The 20,110-nt window shown below is 44.2% G+C and overlaps 1 protein-coding gene across 20 annotated transcripts in view; it reads left to right on the forward strand.

The window, feature by feature from the left end:
* The first annotated feature begins 3,971 nt into the window (after positions 1-3,971).
* LOC144597249 (gephyrin) overlaps positions 3,972-20,110 on the forward strand; it is a 414,464-nt gene continuing 398,325 nt past the window's right edge. For 7 of the 20 annotated variants that reach the window (XM_078406319.1, XM_078406323.1, XM_078406321.1 and 4 more), the window contains exon 1: positions 3,972-4,164. In XM_078406319.1, coding sequence (XP_078262445.1) covers positions 4,101-4,164 — 64 coding nt within the window. In that variant the 5' untranslated portion in view covers positions 3,972-4,100. Of the gene's footprint in view, positions 4,165-8,165; positions 8,237-20,110 lie in introns of all 20 variants that reach the window. The other 13 variants (XM_078406322.1, XM_078406325.1, XM_078406328.1 and 10 more) reach the window with 6 other exon arrangements.

The following is a 20,110-nucleotide window of genomic DNA, read 5'->3' on the forward strand; positions in this document are numbered from 1 at the left end:
CAACGATAGAATTTTAAGTGACAAAATCTGTCTACTGGAGAAAAATAAGATTTTGTTGTTTTGTTTTGTTTTATCCTTTTTTGCCCCGTTTGCAGATACAAATGTTATACTTCTGAGCCATAAATTCCATGATACAATCTATCCTCATTGCCTTGGTTTTGCTGTCACCCATGCAGGAGACAAACAAATACTGAACACCTATTACTGATGATACTGTAGATCAAAGATAAATTCCAAAGGAATACCTAAAGAAAATAGGAATAAATCCTGCATCCAAGTCCTTTGCCCAAGAAACCCATCCTGATACATCTCATGGCCCAGGTATCCATCCTCTGCCACGTAGCAAGGGAAATGGATATCAAGTGTTGCAATGTTGCGTCTGGTCTCCAAAACACGTGGAAATGAAAAATAACCCGAAAAAATAGGAAAAAAATTGAACGGGAGGATGTGTGCAAAATCAGGAAAATTATACCTCGCCAAGCCATGTAAACATTTATAAATAGAGATGAAAAGGTGGAACTTTCAGAATGAAAAATAAATCAGCCAAATTAGAGATGTCATAATTCTGGCCGTCCATTGTGCCAAGGGAGAAAACTATACCATGTTTTTTAAGCTAATAATCCATTAAAAATACTACCGAGAGTGCCGTTTATTAAGCAGGAACCGAACAGAAAAAAGCTGTTGCAGGAAAACACATTTTTGAGCAGTGCCATGGCAGCTCAAATGATGACACGAATAGACGTCGGGGGTGCCACTGAATGTTCTATTTATTGCTGGGGAAATTCCCATCTCCTCAACAGTCACCCTGCCAGAAGTGGCCTTAACGTCGGTATCATTAATGAACTCGGGTGTCCGAGCTCTAATTTCATTGCACCAAAACAATAATCTCGGCAGGCTGCGAAATTAATATTCAACATGCCGCACAAATTAAACACACACCATCCAGCTCGCAGATCCATGCACTCGGTGCTCGGCTTGTTGCGTGAGGCTGGGGAAACACACATGAAAAAAAAAACAGATGCAGGCAGTGAAATAACTGACAGAGGGAATACCAGAGAAAGGCAAATGTCGCGAAATGGAAGCAAGGCAAAAATTAAACAAGCGATATTAGGGATCCAGATCGTTGCACGGTTACTGAATAAATTGTCAGGAAAATTATTGTTCGCCTGCTATGATAATGTGAGTGGGAGCTCGGTGCAGCGTCACTAACCCCTGTTTGAGATGCAAGGAGGGGGTTGACTGGGAGTGCCCGTGTGGGAGAGTGAGTTTGGTCCCATTTCTCAGCGAGTGAGTGAGTGAGAGGGTCCCGCTCAGCAAGTGAATGGAAGAGTTTCTGAGTCCCCAGGTCCGGTCGAGGGAGCGAGTCGTTTCCAGCATCCATCCAGTCAGTCTGTGGGCGAGCGTGTCGGAGCGCCAAGTGAGCGAGAAAATGCTGGAAATTCTCCACAGGTCGGGCAGCATCTTGAAGCAGTGTGAGGCCACAGGTGACACAGATACTGCCACAGAACTGCTAGATTCCCTGGATGCAGCAAGACGACAGTGCTGGCAAGAGACTGTAGATGACTTGAACTTCACACACTCCAACAGGAAGGCATGGACTTTCCTTCACCATCTTGGTTCAGCTGCCCCTGCCCGGTACAACCCCCCACGGTGTCAGCAAATGCTGTAACTTCTCGCCTGCTGGCAAACTCGAAGGTCGCCATTTCCAAAAAAGTCCGACAAGAAGTGAGACGGAGCTTGACAAAGTCCATCTCTTCTTCACCATCCTCTAACAGCCTTTCTAATCCACACACTCCAGTTGATGTAGACAAAGACCTGTCCTCTGCTAAAGCTGGGAAAGCAGCAGGAATTTATGGGATTTACCCGGAATTTCTGAAGAACCTTGGCCCCCAAGGAAGCAACTGGCTGGCTGCTTTTTTCACCCATGCCCATTGTAGAGGACTTATCCCTCAGGCTAGGTCATCGCCATCCTCAAGCCTGGGAAATCTGCTGATGATCCAGCTAGTTACCGACCCATCTCCCTCTTGTGTACATCCTACAAGCCTGAACGCCTCCTGCTTGCTAGGATTTCTCCATTGGTGGAACCTGTTCTGCCCAGAGAGAAAGCTGGCTTTAGACCTGGTTGAAGCTGCACAGATCAAGTCCTTGACCTCACTACCAATATAGAGGCTGGCGTCCAACATGCCCTGAAAACTGGTGTTGCTCTCATCGATCTGTCATCAGCTTATGACACCATGTAGAGACATGGTCTGTTGCTGAAAACTTCCAGAATCTTGAAGTGCCAAACCACCATACGTGTGCTCTCATTCATCCTCAGCAACCTCAGGTCACTTGGTCACACGCCCACCAGTCATCCTCAGGTCACTTGGCGACCAGACCAGCTCTGTCAGGACCCTGAATGATGGCCTCCCCAGGGCTCTGTCCTAGCTCCCCTACTCTTCAACATCTATATGAGTGACATGCCAACTACCTCGTCCAGGAAGATTGCACCAGGGAGCTGCCACTGTATGTTTCTTTTTTTTCCTGGTCAGATGTGCAGCACTTTGGTCAACGTGGGTTGTTTTTAAATGTGCTATACAAATAAATTGACTTGACTTGACTTGACTTGCCCTTGAGGATATCAGCAGAGTGCTAACGCAAGACTTGAAGGGGATGGAGGAGTACTTCACCTTCTGGCGACTTCGCCCCATCCCATCTAAGACAACTGTCACTGCCTTTCACCACAGCAATCGGTTCGTCAATGCAAAGTTCCGAGTGTCCTTTTGTGGTAAGCCGGTGAAGAATGAGGAATTCCCCAAGTACCTCGGAGTCACCCTGGACCACACCCTCACCTATCGTGAACATCTGAAGAGGGTGGCTGATAAACTGAAAGCAAGGGTCAACATCATCAGGAAACTTGCAGGCAACAACTGGGGATCCAATGCGCACACCCTCCGTACCACAAGCTTGGCCCCAGTCTACTCAACAGCCGAGTTTTGCTCAACAGCTTGGGCTAATAGCTGCCACACCAAACGAGTTGACACTCCTTAACTCTGCAATGCAGGTCATCACAGGGATACTTAAGTCAACACATTTGCAGTGGCTCCCTGTCCTCTCTCACATCGCCCCTCCCAGCATACACAGAAGGGAGAGGATGTTGAAAGATTGGTGCACCATCGAGCCTAACCCTGACCTTCCCATCCATGCTGACTTGAACAATCTGCCCAACATGCGCCTGAAGTCCCATAAACCCTTCTGGTCTTCAGCCAAATCCCTGGAAGACTTTAACCCCAAGACTGAGTGGCGCAGAGCCTGGAAAGATGTCAACACCAACAATGGAGAGGACATCACAGACCCCACAGTGAAACCACTGGGATTTGACCTCCATCGCAAGCAATGGCTAACCCTGAACAGGATCCGCACCCTCCATGCAAGAACGGCCCATCACCTGCACAAGTGGGGGATGACAGACAGCCCTGCTTGCGACTGCAGATATCCAGACCAGACCATCCCACACATCGTGAATGACTGCTCACTGAGGCTTTTCCCTGGTTGCATCAAGGCCATCCACCCAGCAACTGATGCTGCCCTGGCCTGGCCTGGCCTGGCCTTGACCTACCACTTTAGACTGTACACGCCATACGAAAGAAGAAGAAGGTGCACAGTGGGTGGGTGGGTATGTGCCAATGGAGCCCAATGAGCATGTGCCAGCATGCAGTGGATGTGGGTGCCAGCACACAATCAGTGGGTGTCAGTGCTCACAGACACAGTGAGTGGGTGCCAATGTACAGTGGGCGTGTGCCAGTGCACAGTGGGCATGTGCCAGTGGGCGGTGGGCGTGTGCCAGTGGGCGTGCCAGTGGACGGTGGGCATGTGCCAGTGGGCATGTGCCAGTGGGCAGTGGGCATGTGCCAGTGGGCGTGTGCCAGTGAGTGGTGGGCGTATGCCAGTGGGCTGTGGGCGTGTGCCAGTGGGCTGTGGGCGTGTGCCAGCGCGCAGCGTGACTCTGGGCTCCGCCTGGCTGAGGCAGCGCGGCTCGATGTGCTCTGCGCTCGGCTGCCGCCGCCTGGCCCGTGTGCTCGGCCGTTGCCCGCAGTCTCGCGGAGCCCGAGCTGGCGAACATGGCGACGGAGGGGCTGCTGCTCACCAACCACGACCACCAGGTCCGGGTCGGGGTGCTGACAGGTAAGCGCCAGCTGCCCGCCCTCCCGCCCGGGGCCCCGCTCACCCTCATCCGCCGGGGCCGAGCAGCGCCGCAGCCCGGGCGATGGCAGCGGGGCCTCCCCGGACCCCCGTCCCCTCCCTCCCGGGCGACAGCTGCAGGACTCCGGGCTCCCCCGTCCCCTCCTTCCCTCCCTCCCTCTCCGCCTCCGGGAAGATGCAGCAGGCCGCAGCTCCCCGGGTAAAGTAGCTCGGCCCACGGCTCCCGGCCTCCGCCAGCCCGCGGTTGTGGGCCTCGGTGCCCGGGCGCTGCCGGCCCGGGGAGTTTGCTCGGATAGAGCGGGCTCCGACCCATTGAGACCCCAGTGACCCGGGGAGAGGGGTCGGTGCTCCACAAGGCCGGGGCTGGCGGCCGGGGTCAGTGCAGGTGGGTTTGGGGGGAGCCGGGCGAGCTGTGGAAACCAAAGGGAGAGAGTGTGGAGCATGTTTGCACGCTGGCAGTTGTAGTGTAAACGCACCTAGGGTGCCGAATTAGCACTGCAGAAATCCCTGCGAGGCTACCGTGGAAATTGCATGGGGAAGATTGTTTGTGATGGGAATATTAGTGAGGGTTGAGTGCTGTCAAGGTTGGTGCAGATATCTTCCGGCCCGGAGTCAGGGCGCAATTACCAACGGGAAAGGTGAACACGGTGAGGAGGAGGAGGAGGATGGTGATTGCAACGTTTGGTGATTGCAGGGATCCCCGACCCCTTCGTGCTCCCCCCGTTCCTTCACGTTTGCCAGCCGGTGATATTTATCACATGGCGAAACGGTTTAAGCAGAGAGATTGTGTGTGTGTTCCCGTGTGTCTCTTTCATCAGTGATTTGTTTTTACTGTCACTCGTGAGAAACGCGCTTGTGTTGGTAGATTACGGGACATGTTTTTAAATAATCAGATTTCAAGATGCAAGCTGTCAATTTCCAGCGTTAATTTCAGGGTGGGTGTGGGGAGAAGGGAGGAGGAGGGGGGGGAGGGGAAGTGAGTGAATAAATAGAGCGATTGTAACATAAAATAAAATACAAGTAACCCATGGGTTTTTTTTGCATAAATATTCCGAGTTCCAATTTCAACCGCGTAATTTTAACGATTGCGTTAGGTTGAAATGGATGGTCTGCTATTCTTCAGCCGTGGTGCTGAAACAGGGACAGAAGTGTTCGGTGAAAATTGTGCTCAAACCTCAACCATGTTGGCGGTTTCCAATAGATGGAATCGAAATCTGATTTTGTTTTTTTATTTAATTTTTCGTTGCGTATCGTTCCTTGTTTTGATATTGTTGTAGGCAGCGGAAGGAGGCAATAAAATTAATACATACCGAGATTTTAGACTTTCCATGCAGGTGGTGTCACCAGTGACGACAGAAGCTCGCCAAGAGGAATAGGTGTTACCGATCTTTCAGGAAATATGATTGTGGAATAATACATTGAAGTAGCGCGTCTTTAAAGAGGTGTTTACCAAATCAAACCTTCTTGATCAAATACCTGCTTCAACAGAAATCCGAGAAAGTCATTAAAAACCTTTTCGATTGCCCAAGGCTCGCCGAGAATTTAAAAAAGGGTATTGAAAGTTTGAATAGCACATTTCAAAAATACATTCTGGAAAGTTGTCAGCATCTACGAGTGAAAAAAAAGTTCAGTGCTTTTATAACTTTAATTGTTGAAACCAGCCAAAACAACTCTTGACGTCCAAGCTTCAAATTAGCTCCCTTACATACCAGAAAAAATCTTCACTAACATTTTACTGGATATAAATGTCTACAATTTGTACACTAGAAAATGATACCGTGCGTCTGAACCATTGGTGCAAATATTGTTTGCATATTCAATTTTTAAATATTGTTCCCCATAATAGGTTTTCACCAGTAATACATGTTAAAAGTTTGTTCAATGTACTAGAATATACACATCCATTCTGTTGATTTGGTTGTGTGGCTGTACACTGTAATAATTTTAATTTAAAAGAAACATCGAGCACCCCTCATCTGATCGTTGTTTCATCGTATTTATTGCCCCCGTCCCTAAATACAGAGGAAATTGAATATTTCCCCTGTTGAGTTTTATGTACGGAGATGAGGTACTATAATCGGTATAAATCGCACATATTTTTGAGCCGAGAACAGCTTGCTTCAATTCTGGCAATAAGGTTCCATCGCCAATTGGCACATCGCTAGTTTAATGTTGATCCACAGCCCCGTGTTTCTGATGAGCAGATACGTTATTTATTTTCATTTTACTGCATGCGATTTTGAAAGGATGGATTTGGGGATTTTGAGTGTCAACATCTTGGCTGCTCGGATGACATTGAAACTTACACTGTAGTTTATGAAAAAAAATGCAAAGGTCACTTTTTTTTGGTACCGTGTGAAGATTAGTTCCAGGCAGATTCGTACACGAAATTAGAAAAAAAAGCTTGATGCCAGTGGGCTGCCACCCAAAGAAAGTTTTCTTTGCGATTGCCTGAGAGCTTGCACATACGCCTTTTTCGGCATTCGCAGACTTGTTGTTTGGCATAGAAAGGAACACAAGTTCCCCTTAAACGGTGGAATTTAGTCCTTCAACCTGCACGTTTCACCCCTCCGTCTAGATACCGTTTAAGGCACACAGAACTCTTGAACCAAGTTTTCGACCAATTACCCTCGTATCGCCCCATGTCTTCAAGTCCGGTCGTGCTGTGTGCAGCGCGCTGGGACATCTTGCTGTGTGAACCGGGCTGTACGGACACGTACTTTTAAGTACGATGCTGGACAGTTGTACTCTCAGAAGAAACCACAGGATAATCACAATCTTGTTTACATAACTTAGCTGGAATTGCTTGACATCTGGTTTAGTGCCCGAGATAAGCTCCGATCGTAAGATTCTCTTCATGTCACGAATAGGTATTTGATATTCAAGATGTGCAGTAGCACATTCTTGCAACTAAATTACACGAGAGCGTCTTCAAAATGCCCGTTCCTCCTCGTGAATAATAAAAGCATCCACGAATAACACGTTAGATTGAGTTCTGGAGCTTTTCTTAGTGAATGATAAATATTATAAAAATACACGAGTGCGGTTAATGTTAAAAAAATCCTATAAGTTTGGGGAGCTTTGCAAAACCAAGGGAATCTTGGATGTTTATGTGTTCGTGGTATTGGTTACACTCTTGACTCTTGCTGATTTGTAATTCAATCATTGAAGACGGTAGAAGGAAAGGAATTACCTTTGATGTGCAAAAATGAAACGGCAGATGCTGGTTTACCAAAGAAGGCACAAAGTACTGGAGTATCCCAGCAGTCTGGCTGCATCTCTGGAGAACTTGGATAGGTGATGTTTTGGGTCGGGACCCTTCTTCCCTTTGAGCTTGGCATTAAATATTTGACCATGGCCAATTATAGTTAATTACTTTGTACATGATTATGGAGGTTTGGTTTATTGTCACCTGTCCCAAGGTACAGGGAAAAGTTGATGTTGCATGTAAATCAGTCAGGGGAAAGCATATACAGAACTACAATCCAGCTAACCACAGTGTATAGATACAGGATAAAAGGAATTGCTGTTGGAATTGAGGTATAAAAGAGTGGAGGGATTGTAATGCGTGATTGCAGATACACTTCTGTGACCAGCAAACACGAGTCGCTTGGCTTGGGTACCTGGAGGTGGGAGGGAGAATCATCTATTAGTTTATTTTTCTTTCAGTTTGTGGTGCTGTTGCCTCAAAGAGTTGCTGCAATCGAAGCTCCTTGATGGTGGGAACAGGCACACGATTGCACATTCCACCAAAAATAGTGTCTTGCAAAGTTATTTATGATTGTGTAATTATTTCATCATGCTACAGAACGCTGTTTAATGAAACCAAATAAGTATATCTAGCATTTATTTTTTATTGTTTACACTTAACTTTTTTTGTAAAATATCTTCTTTCTTATTTATTATTCTATATCTGTCAATTATTGCATAAATAACTAGTGCTTCCTGTATCAGTAATAGTCGCCCTTTGCCTTCTACTTCAGGGACTAGCTCAGATCGCATCCATTGACAGGGAAAGAGTGAAGATTGCTTGCATGATGAGCTAAGTACTTAAGTATGTAAAGATTTGCTAATACCCTTCTTTGCCTCCCACCCCCATCTCACTGCATGGTAGCTCTTGTTGGTAGCTCGATATCTGACGGCTGTTACGTCACCAATTTATTTCCTTCTTTGGCATCATGGGTTTTAAAGTCAGGGTTCTGCAGCTCAGCATGTGTGCAAAAGCAGAGTCAGCAATAGTCCTTAGCATAAGACGACAAACCTGCTACCACACACGCACACACAAATTCTCTCTCGCGCACATGCTCACACTTGCTCTTGCATACACTATCACATGCACTTGTAGGCTCTCTCAGATGAAGCCTGCTGGATAGGTTAATGTGAGATAATATACGATTAGCATTTTACTGGGCTCCATCTGGCCCACCAAAGCATTTCACTGCTTCCAGTTCCATGTCTGGCTTTAAGAGACCCTCTTCAATTTATTTCCTGCAACTTTAATTTGGGCACTCAACACTGGTCTACGGCACAAATTATTCATGGACTTTGTCTGATTATCTTTTTACATTAAATTTCTATGCTTTCTGTCAGGGTCACATGATTATATTGAAGCACTGCAAATTTACAAGGGTTGCTTAAGTATTTAAAACTTGTGTGATATGAATTATGGCACAAATGGTTGAACTATGAATATTTGTCCCACAGTTGATGAATCCTCCAAGGCTTTTGGATTACAGTATTTTGCATTTGGTACTGTTAAGTAGCACACTTTAAGGATAAATTACAGTAATACCTCATTATGTTCCAGGAAAAACCTTCATGATGCAAAGTTTAGTTATGGAAGTAATAATTCAAGAGTACAAATACATTTATTAACAAGACATGGCAGAACAATTTATAGCAAAAAACAGGGAAAGGAGGCTTTAGGACAGCCTTTGCTCTAATATTTCATGGTGTATGGAACATTTTGATCAAAAGGAGTAATTATAACCCTGCAACAAAGTCTGCAGTTTTGTTTCATTTGATTGTTAGGAAGTGGAAGCAAGGAGGTCACTTGTCCCATTGTTCTCCAGGGGTCTCTCCAGGTTCTTTAGTCAAACACTTTAAATCTGTGTCCTTCTGTCAATGGGAACATTTCTCTTCATCTTATTTGGACCCTTGCTGACTTTTGTACACTTCTGTTAAATCATGTCTCGGCTTTCTCCCTTTCAATGGAACCATTCTAGCCTCTTCAGTCAAACCATTTAATAAGTTGTATAATGCTGAATGGGTGGCTGATATTATTAACATTCCAATCTGAGTCAGTTGCATTTATGGCTCTGGTAGTTTGGGAGGACTGACCTGAGTTGGAATTCAGGCTCAACATTGAAATATTTTGAAATGCCTCGCTTGAGTAAAAAAATGTGGCCCAGGTAGAAAAATGCATCTGCGGTATCCAGTGTCACAATATCTTGAAGTGGAGTAGTCGGTAGATTGCAATGGACATTCTGCATGGTTAGCTCATGTTTGCAGACATGCGCAAACTCTCCAGCATTGACACAAAACTAAACATGTAGTTTCTACATGATTTCCACAGTTGTAGTAGCACAGTCTGGGTGGATTAAAAATAAGAATGTTATGAAAATAGCAGAATTTAAAAAGTCTAATGTGGTCATAATCGTGGCACGTTGATGATCTATTCGGTTGGTTGGGAAGTCTGTTTGCTTGATTCTAAAATCTCCCATGAATCAATGAAATGAAACAGTGCATTAATTGTAAATGACTGCAACATTAAAGCATCGCAGATATCCAGTGTTGGTCCAGCACTGGCGCCATATATGGCTGCCGCACCAACAGCCTGTCTCGTCTTTTTATTCTTTTGTTACTGTGTTACTTGTATGTTTTTAGTGTATCTTTAGTTTTTGTATTATGTGGGGGTGGGGTTGGGGGAAACCTTTTTTATCTCTTTCCTCGACGGAGATGCGACTTTTTCCATCGTATCTCAGTCTGCACTGCGGCTTTAACATTGTGGAGCTGGCAATCCCTTCATTAGGGATTGACTGCGGGAGCTCCAAACGCAACAGCTTTGACCGTCCCGATCACGGGAGCTTCGATCGCCCCGATGCGAGAGCTTCGATCGCATCGACTGCGGAAGTTTCGATTGCCCCGACCACGGGAGAAAAGGAGGAAAGAAGGTATAGGTTATTTGCCTTCCATCACAGAGGGGAATGTGAGGGTCGCCAAATAAACAAGATGGACCCGCTGCCTGCACTGGTGAGGACTCGGAGGGAGTGCCATGAGTGCAATGATCTCGGTGTTTGCGGGGACATGGCTCCATGAGGACATCCCAGAGTCTAGTGCGAGGGTGGACGGTTTTCTGACTATTCGGGCGGACAGGTACTCCAGATTGTGCGACAGGTACAACTCTGGTCACATCACGGTGAAGGCCCGGACTTTGAACTGATGGCTGTGGGTTTCTGCTTATGCTGTGTGCCCTGGGGATTATCACATGCCGTTGTGGTGGCTGTTAAAGTCTATGTTTAGTTTTTATGTAGTTATGTATCTTGTTGCTTTTTGTATGACTGTTGGCAAATCAAATTCCTTGTATGTTTACATACTTGGCCAATAAATTAATTACAATTACAAGAGCGGAATGGTCAGGAAATGAGCCTCATGCAAGGTGGGACCAGCCACAGGGATGGTGCTCTCTGCCTATCATTTACCATTTAACATGATATGTTACAATTTATCATTGATGCATTGGCACGTTCTCTACCCTGTGTAAAAGATTGTGTGTGTCCGTCAGTCTGAGTGCGAGTCCACAAGCTGGAATATGCATCTGGAAGATTCAAATTTACCCAGGCAAGATTTACCCACTCTTTGTGTGAAGAAATTACTCCTCAGATTCCTATTAAACCTTTCCCCCCTCACCTTATACCCATGTCCTCAGGTTCTCGATTCCTCTTCTCTGGACAAGAGACTGTGCATTTACCTGATCTATTCCTCCCATGATTTTATACACCTCTACAGGATCACGGGCAGCACAGTGGCGCAGTGGATTTATCCTTAATGCTTTCTGCCAGAGCTATCTTTTGTCCCCTTTTTTGCCCTTCAGATTTCCTTTTTTAGCTTACTCCTTAGTTTCTGAAACCCCTCCAGGGATACATTTGATCCCAGCTGCCTTTTTCTGTCCCATGCCTCCTTTTTACTCTTGACCAAAGCCTCAATTTCCCTCGTCATCCAGGCTTACTTTCGTTTGCCTGCCTTGCCTTTCACTCTAATAGGGACGTGCAGTCCTGAACTCTTTTCAGTACACTTTTAAAAGCATACCACTTTCCTGACTTCCTTTTCCATCAAACAACCTACTCCATTCTACATGAGCGAATTCCTGTCTCATACCCACAAAGTTGTGTCTAAAACACTGTTCTGAGGAACTCGTGTTAATGTCCAATACTGGGATGGTTGATCTCAAATGATTTTGGTGAAAGATGTGAGCATTATAATGGGTGTGCATTTCCCCATTAATTCTTGTTGACTTGTCATACCAGTGCTCCTTGATGCCATATTCTGTCGACGTCTGCCTTGGTGGTCACTTGCTTCACTGCTGGAAGTCAACTCTTTGATCACATCTTTAGGTCAAAGATTTGATTAAAAATGGTTGGAGCTGAATTTTCAAGGCAAAATCCAAAAAGATAGGTTTTTGTGAGTTACTGGCACTCGATAACATTGTTGATGACACCTTCCATCACATTGTTCATGATTGAATGTTTGCTGATTGAGCAGAGTTAATTGTATTGGATTTGTCTTGTTTCTTGTGAACTGAACAGATGTTGGCAATTTCCCATATTCCCCATGTTTTCTAACTGTCTTGGAACAGTTTGACAAGAGGCATAGCTTGTTCTGTATCACTGATTTTTGGTTCTTCGACTGAGATGTTGTTTGGTCTATTAGCCTTTTCTATATCCAGTGCTTCCTCATGATATCTGTATTATGTGATAGATCTATGTTTCTTTCACCCAGGATGAACTGATTAGTCATTAAGTGTAAGAAAATAACTGCAGATGCTGGTACAAATCGAAAGTATTTATTCACAAAATGCTGGAGTAACTCAGCAGGTCAGGCAGCATCTCAGGAGAGAAGGAATGGGTGACATTTCGGGTCGAGATCCTTCTTCAGACTGAAGAAGGGTCTCGACCCGAAACGTCACCCATTCCTTCTCTCCTGAGATGCTGACTGACCTGCTGAGTTACTCCAGCATTTTGTGAATAAATACCTTTGATTAGTCATTAAGGTCTTTTGTCAATGCATCAAAATAAATTATAATTTGTAAACAACAAATTATCTTGTATCAAATCAGATGGGTGTGTTGGTTCTTGGATTTCAACAACTTTTTCTCAACTAGATCCATTCAACTAGATCAGGCCTCCAGTATCCTCCACATAATGTATGTCTTTCCTGACTTTGCAGATGATACGGTTAGGTTAGGGAAGTGTAGAGAAAGCAGGGAGTCTGCCGAAGGACTTGGACATGTTGGGAGAGTAGGCAAAGAAGTGGCAGATGGAATACTGTGTCGCAGAATGTGTGGCCATACACTTGCCAGTTGTAGTAAAGATGTAGACTATTTTCTAAACGGGGGAGAGGATTCAGAATTCGGAGGTGCAAAGAGGCTTGGGCTTGCCGGTGCAGGATTCCCAAAAGGTTAATTTGCAGGTTGAGTCTGTAAGAAGGGAGGCAATAAGGGGGGAATCTCATTGAAATTTACTGAATAATGAAAGGCCTAGATAGAATGGATGTGGAGGAGATGTTTCCACTAGTAGGAGAGTCTAGGACCAGCAAGCATAGCCTCAGAATAAAAGGATGTACCTGTAGAAAGTAGATGAGGATAAATTTATTTAGCCAGAGAGTGGTGAATCTGTGGAATTCATTGTCACAGAAGGCTGTGGAGGCCAAGTCATTGGGTATTTTGAGGGCGTAGATTGACAGGTTCTGGATTAGTAAGGGTGTCAAAGGTTATGGGGAAAAGGCAAGACAATGGAATTGAGAGGGAAAGAATAGCAGAGCAGACTAGATGGGCTGAATGGTCTAATTCTACTCTCTTGAATTATGAACTGACTTTTTCCTTTGTGCATTTTCTAGTATAGCAATTTGGCTTTTTGTTAAGAGATGAATGCAGGCCATATTTATCTGAAGAGTTCTGTATTATTATTTCCTTCATTCCTCTCTTCGGTACGTTTTTATTAAATCTAATACCTGTGACAAATGTCCCCATTGGTTTATATATATTAACATTGTTCTGCTTGTTTGGTTAAGGTCACATAGTTTCATGCCAGATATTTGCAGCAAGCGCTGCAAATATATGATCAGAACAATCACTGTTTTCATGGCACTTTGATTGATGAAAGACTGTGTTTCCATGATGGGGTTTTTCCTATTTTTGTATTGAATGATTTTATATGCAGTTTTAGTCATTCAGATCTGAGTGTATCAGAATATTTTAAAAGATAATTCAGAAGGAAGTTAATTGACTGAAAATAGTTTAAAATGTATATAATTGTGGTCAAAAGAAAGATACTTGATGATGACTTGCAGATACTGGTAGATAATTTATTGCACCTGATAAATTTGCCATCTTGGATTGCATCAACATGGTTTGGTCGTTGATTTTTAGTGTATTTATTGTCTTTTATGTACAATATTATGTGATTTTTTTGTTGTGTTTTATCAAAACCCTTTTTGTTCAAAATTCCAACATCTGCAGTGCATTGTATCCTTAAGGCACTATGAAATTGAGATGTCTGCTATGATTCAGGTAATACATTTTGCAGATTTTGCCAATGTACCCAATTTGGATTGAGGCTCTATATCTACCTATCTCAGCAACCCCTATTCTGGTGGTGGTTGTGGACCAATTCTCAACCACCCTCTCTAAATTGGAGACTTGAGAACAATATCAGAAATCTATAACTTCAAAGATATCAGCAAACTTTTGTCATTCTTGACAACAAAGTCAGGGATACTGGCCAAAGCATCCAACTACCAAGATAATATAGCAACCACTAATTGATTCATAACTGTTCTTGGCTCCTAAAGGACAACAGTTGGTTGACACAGACTAATGCATTATGAAGGCAGATACTTTGGTGACCAACCCAGTCCAGTTCCTGCCCAGCTTTCTCTTTGAAGCACAGTTTTTCATGTTAATCTTTCCTTTCTAATTTGCATTTTTATATTTTGTCCCGAATCAGTCAATAATTTATGTAAAGAGAAGAATGTATTTCTTAAACTGCAGATCTTTTGTTCATTCATGGAAAATCAGGACTTTTGAAATATATTAATTGGACCAATTCGTACTTCAAGAGCAATTTGGTTCTTGAGAGAAAGAAAGTTAATTTTTATTATACCTCCCCCCTCAACTCCATCAAAGGACCCAAACAGTCTTTCCAGGTGAGACAGAGGTTCACCTGCACCTCCTCCAACCTCATCTATTGCATCCGCTGCTCTAGATGTCAACTTATTTATATCGGCGAAACCAAGCGCAGGCTCGGCGATCGCTTCGCTGAACACCTGCGCTCGGTCCGCATTAACGCAACTGATCTCCCGGTGGCCCAGCACTTTAACTCCCCCTCCCATTCCCAGTCTGACCTCTCTGTCATGGGCCTCCTCCAGTGCCATAGTGAGGCCCGCCGGAAATTGGAGGAGCAGCACCTCATATTTCGCCTGGGCAGTTTGCAGCCCGGTGGTATGAACGTCGACTTCTCCAACTTCAGATAGCTCTTCTGTCCCTCCCTTCCCCTCCTCCTTCCCAGATCTCCCTCTATCTTCCTGTCTCCACCTATATCCTTCCTTTGTCCCACCCCCGACATCAGTCTGAAGAAGGGTCTCGACCCGAAACGTCACCCATTCCTTCTCTCCCGAGATGCTGCCTGACCTGCTGAGTTACTCCAGCATTTTGTGAATAAAAAGTTAATTATATATATATATAGTCCTCAATGCATTGAGAAAATAATGCTCCTGATTAAAGCAGTTTCCATGCTTGCAAAATAAAGCTTCAGCCATGCACTACCATTAGTAAAGTGCTCTTTGTGGAATCCTTGTTTGAATTTCTGAAGGATCTTTTGATGACATTTTGAAGTTTTAACAAAATTTATGCAGTGACTATGGATTTTGTTTATTTTTTATTTTTGCTGTTGGTTGGAGTCATTGAAAATGTTAATATTTTTGCGTTATTTCCAGAATTGAAATCTATTATTTCAGGTAAGTGTGAGTGGAGTGTTTTGCGGTAAAGGACTATTTGCAATGGATGGTCGATGTTACAAGTAATATTTTCACCTGTTCAATATTTGCTATGAGGCAATGAAATACCACCAGCAGAATCTTAGAAAATGATGATCAAGGACACAGGATAATTGATGGATGGTAGAGAATTATTTGTCGTATTTTCTAAGTGAGTAATTCATGAGTGTCACAGGTAAAAGTGAATTACTTAGTTCCAGATAAAAGTCCTTTGAAATCCATCAATACATCACCAGCAGCCCAGTATCTTTTAGTGCATTTGTTGTGATAGAAAGGGATCAAACAGCATTCTAAAATGTAAGAACAACCTTTTTTGCCTGGCATCTAAGCCGAGGAATTACAATATTAAAGACAATTTGCTCATTTCTTCGATCAAGTTTTAGTTCTGTTTTGGTTTGATCAACTTTTGACTCTCACTAATTATTCTAGTAGGTGCTAGTTCATAGACTGTACTGTTTGCACTGTGATTTATTGAAGCATTGCTTACTGCAGTGAAATGCCTACGTGGTAATAATCCATTGCACCTGTGCATATAGATTTTTACTCTTTAATATATAGTCAAGTGATGAACATTTGCTTCCCAACTTCAAGGTCGTATCAAATTTGAATTGTGACACTGTTACTTTTTTATCTGATTGAATTCAAACAAAAGCAATATATCATGACTGAAGAATTTGGTTAATAGTAATAAACAAGTCACAGAAACAATTTCATTGCCTATACCAACATAACAATTACTAAGGCGATGAGCTGGAAGATACCAATATTGACCGAATGAGATTGCTCCTGGTATATTTTGGTATTACTCTTTTTTGTTTTCCTACTATGCATAGGTTTTGTCTGAGAAATAAGACCAGGAATATGATTGAGGCAAAATTAACTTTCCCAGGAAAATTATTGAAGTTACCTGTGCATTTGTGATTTATCTATTGGAAATGCTCATTGCAATTTTATTGGAGCCTTTTATTTACTACTAGACGACCCGTGGACCCTTTGGGTTGCCGTTGTTACTAAAGGTTCTTTAGTAACTTGTCAGTTACTTTGTTGAACTAAATTAAGGGGCATGTTGCAATCAAAAGCGCTTGAACAATTGGTTGGGCATAAAGCAGCCAAAACGGTACACGATAGTGCAACAATTTGAACGAAACACGACCCGTTGGATTCCTGTTGTGACAGCCCCAGGGCCGGGTGCGGGCAAAGGGGTAGAGGAAAAGGGAGAGGGAGACACTCACCCCGACCCCGGGCGGCCAGCAGCAGGAGAGCGGCCGCAAGGCGCTGCCCCATGTTCGTCCTGCTGATGGCCATCTTCTTTGACCTTCTCTCTGCCGCCGCGCTGCACCATGGGAGGAAGGTCAGGCGCGGCGCATGCTGGGACGGGCGCTGGTCCTCCTGGCGATGCTGCGCAGGCGTGCCGCCGCCGAGCCCGGCAACCCTCCCCCAACTGCACACGCTCGGATACACATTGGGTTCTCGTTGTGTCGCAAGATGAACACGGAAGTATTAGATCAAAATGGCGATGTTTATTTTATTAGAATGTGTCTATAATACAGCCAAAACGGTACACGAGAGCTCAACAATTTGAACAAAACTTGATGCTGCACACCCCCTCCCTCCCCTCCCCCTCCCCTTCCTCCCCTTCCCCTTCCCCCCACTCCATCACCCTCAACCCTTATCCTCCCTCCCCTCCCTCCCTCCCCCTCCCTCCCTCGGAGATAGATTTAAACTTTAAAATATGAATAACTTTTAACCCTTGTATTCAATGCTTTGGCCTATGAATTCAAGCATGCCCAATACCTTCCTTGTTGCCCTTTCCACCCTTGTTGCCATTTTCGAGAATCTATGAACTGTACCCCAAGGTATCTCTATACCTCTGAGGTTCCTGCCATTCATTATATATGTACTAAAACAATTTGATATCTTAAAATACATAATCTCATCCTTGTCTGGAATAAATTCCATCTGCCACTGCTTTTAACTGCCAATGTTTTCACTTATTTATAACCCTCTGTATCCTTTCACTGTCCACTACTCTAATAATTTTTTTGTGTTGTCAGCAAACTTATTAATCAGTCCACATACATTCTCATCGAAGTGATTTATATATCAGAGACAAACAAGTATAGTCCCAACACCAATCCCTTTGGTACACCACTGGTTAATGTCTTACAGTTAGAAAAACACTTTTCAACCACTACCCTCTGCCTCCTATTACCAAGTCAATTTTGGATCCAGTTTGCCAGCATACCTTTGTAAAAAGACTTTGTAAAAAGCCTTGCTAAAGTGCATGTAAATCACATCACTGCCCTGCCTTCATCAATTTCCTTACTTACCTTCTTAAAACATTCAAGCAAATTTTGTGACAGGATTTCTCCTGCACAATACAATGTTGACTCTGCAAATGGAAAGGCAGAAGGGAAAATCGGAAGTGTCGGTATTACAGTATAGCAAAGGGGATTACAGAGGCATGAGGCAGGAGCTGGCCAAAATTGACTGGAAGGAGGCCCTAGCAGGGAAGACGGTAGAACAGCAATGGCAGGTATTCCTGGGAATAATGCAGAGGTTGCAGGATCAATTTATTCCAAAGAGGCGGAAAGACTCTAAGGGGAGTAAGAGACACCTGTGGCTGACAAGGGAAGTCAGGGACAGCATAAAAATTAAGGAGAGGAAGTATAACATAGCAAAGAAGAGTGGGAAGACAGAGGATTGGGACTCTTTTAAAGAGCAACAAAAGTTAACTAAAAAGGCAATACGGGGAGAAAAGATGAGGTACGAGGGTAAACTAGCCAATAATATAAAGGAGGATAGCAAAAGTTTTTTTAGGTACGTGAAGAGGAAAAAAATAGTCAAGGCAAATGTGGGTCCCTTGAAGACAGAAACAGGGGAATTTATTATGGGGAACAAAGAAATGGCAGACGAGTTAAACCGTTACTTTGGATCTGTCTTCACTGAGGAAGATACACACAATCTCCCAAATGTTCTAGGGGCCGGAGAACCTAGGGTGATGGAGGAACTGAAGGAAATCCACATTAGGCAGGACATGGTTTTGGGTAGACTGATGGGACTGAAGGCTGATAAATCCCCAGGGCCTGATGGTCTGCATCCCAGGGTACTTAAGGAGGTGGCTCTAGAAATAGTGGAAGCATTGGAGATCATTTTTCAATGTTCTATAGATTCAGGATCAGTTCCTGTGGATTGGCGGATAGCAAATGTTATCCCACTTTTTAAGAAAGGAGGGAGAGAGAAAACGGGTAATTATAGACCAGTTAGTCTGACATCAGTGGTGGGGAAGATGCTGGAGTCAATTATAAAACACGAAATTGCTGAGCATTTGGATAGCAGTAACGGGATCATTCCGAGTCAGCATGGATTTACGAAGGGGAAATCATGCTTGACAAATCTACTGGAATTTTTTGAGGATGTAACTAGGAAAATTGACAGGGGAGAGTCAGTGGATGTGGTGTACCTCGACTTTCAGAAAGCCTTCGACAAGGTCCCACATAGGAGATTAGTGGGCAAAATTAGGGCACATGGTATTGGGGGTAGGGTACTGACATGGATAGAAAATTGGTTGACAGACAGAAAGCAAAGAGTGGGGATAAATGGGTCCCTTTCGGAATGGGAGGCAGTGACCAGTGGGGTACCGCAAGGTTCGGTGCTGGGACCCCAGCTATTTACGATATACATTAATGACTTAGACGAAGGAATTAAAAGTACCATTAGCAAATTTGCAGATGATACTAAGCTGGGGGGTAGTGTGAATTGTGAGGAAGATGCAATAAGGCTGCAGGGTGACTTGGACAGGTTGTGTGAGTGGGCGGATACGTGGCAGATGCAGTTTAATGTAGATAAGTGTGAGGTTATTTACTTTGGAAGTAAGAATAGAAAGGCAGATTATTATCTGAATGGTGTCAAGTTAGGAGGAGGGGGAGTTCAACGAGATCTGGGTGTCCTAGTGCATCAGTCAATGAAAGGAAGCATGCAGGTACAGCAGGCAGTGAAGAAAGCCAATGGAATGTTGGCCTTCGTAACAAGAGGAGTTGAGTATAGGAGCAAAGAGGTCCTTCTACAGTTGTACCGGGCCCTGGTGAGACCGCACCTGGAGTACTGTGTGCAGTTTTGGTCTCCAAATTTGAGGAAGGATATTCTTGCTATGGAGGGCGTGCAGCGTAGGTTCACTAGGTTAATTCCCGGAATGGCGGGACTGTCGTATGTTGAAAGGCTGGAGCGATTGGGCTTGTATACACTGGAATTTAGAAGGATGAGGGGGGATCTTATTGAAACATATAAGATAATTAGGGGATTGGACACATTAGAGGCAGGAAACATGTTCCCAATGTTGGGGGAGTCCAGAACAAGGGGCCACAGTTTAAGAATAAGGGGTAGGCCATTTAGAACGGAGATGAGGAAGAACTTTTTCAGTCAGAGAGTGGTGAAGGTGTGGAATTCTCTGCCTCAGAAGGCAGTGGAGGCCAGTTCGTTGGATGCTTTCAAGAGAGAGATGGATAGAGCTCTTAAGGATAGCGGAGTGAGGGGGTATGGGGAGAAGGCAGGAACGGGGTACTGATTGAGAGTGATCGGCCATGATCGCATTGAATGGCGGTGCTGGCTCGAAGGGCTGAATGGCCTACTCCTGCACCTATTGTCTATTGTCTATTGT

Source organism: Rhinoraja longicauda, chromosome 10, assembly GCF_053455715.1.
Source record: "Rhinoraja longicauda isolate Sanriku21f chromosome 10, sRhiLon1.1, whole genome shotgun sequence".
NCBI classification, from domain to species: domain Eukaryota; kingdom Metazoa; phylum Chordata; class Chondrichthyes; order Rajiformes; family Arhynchobatidae; genus Rhinoraja; species Rhinoraja longicauda.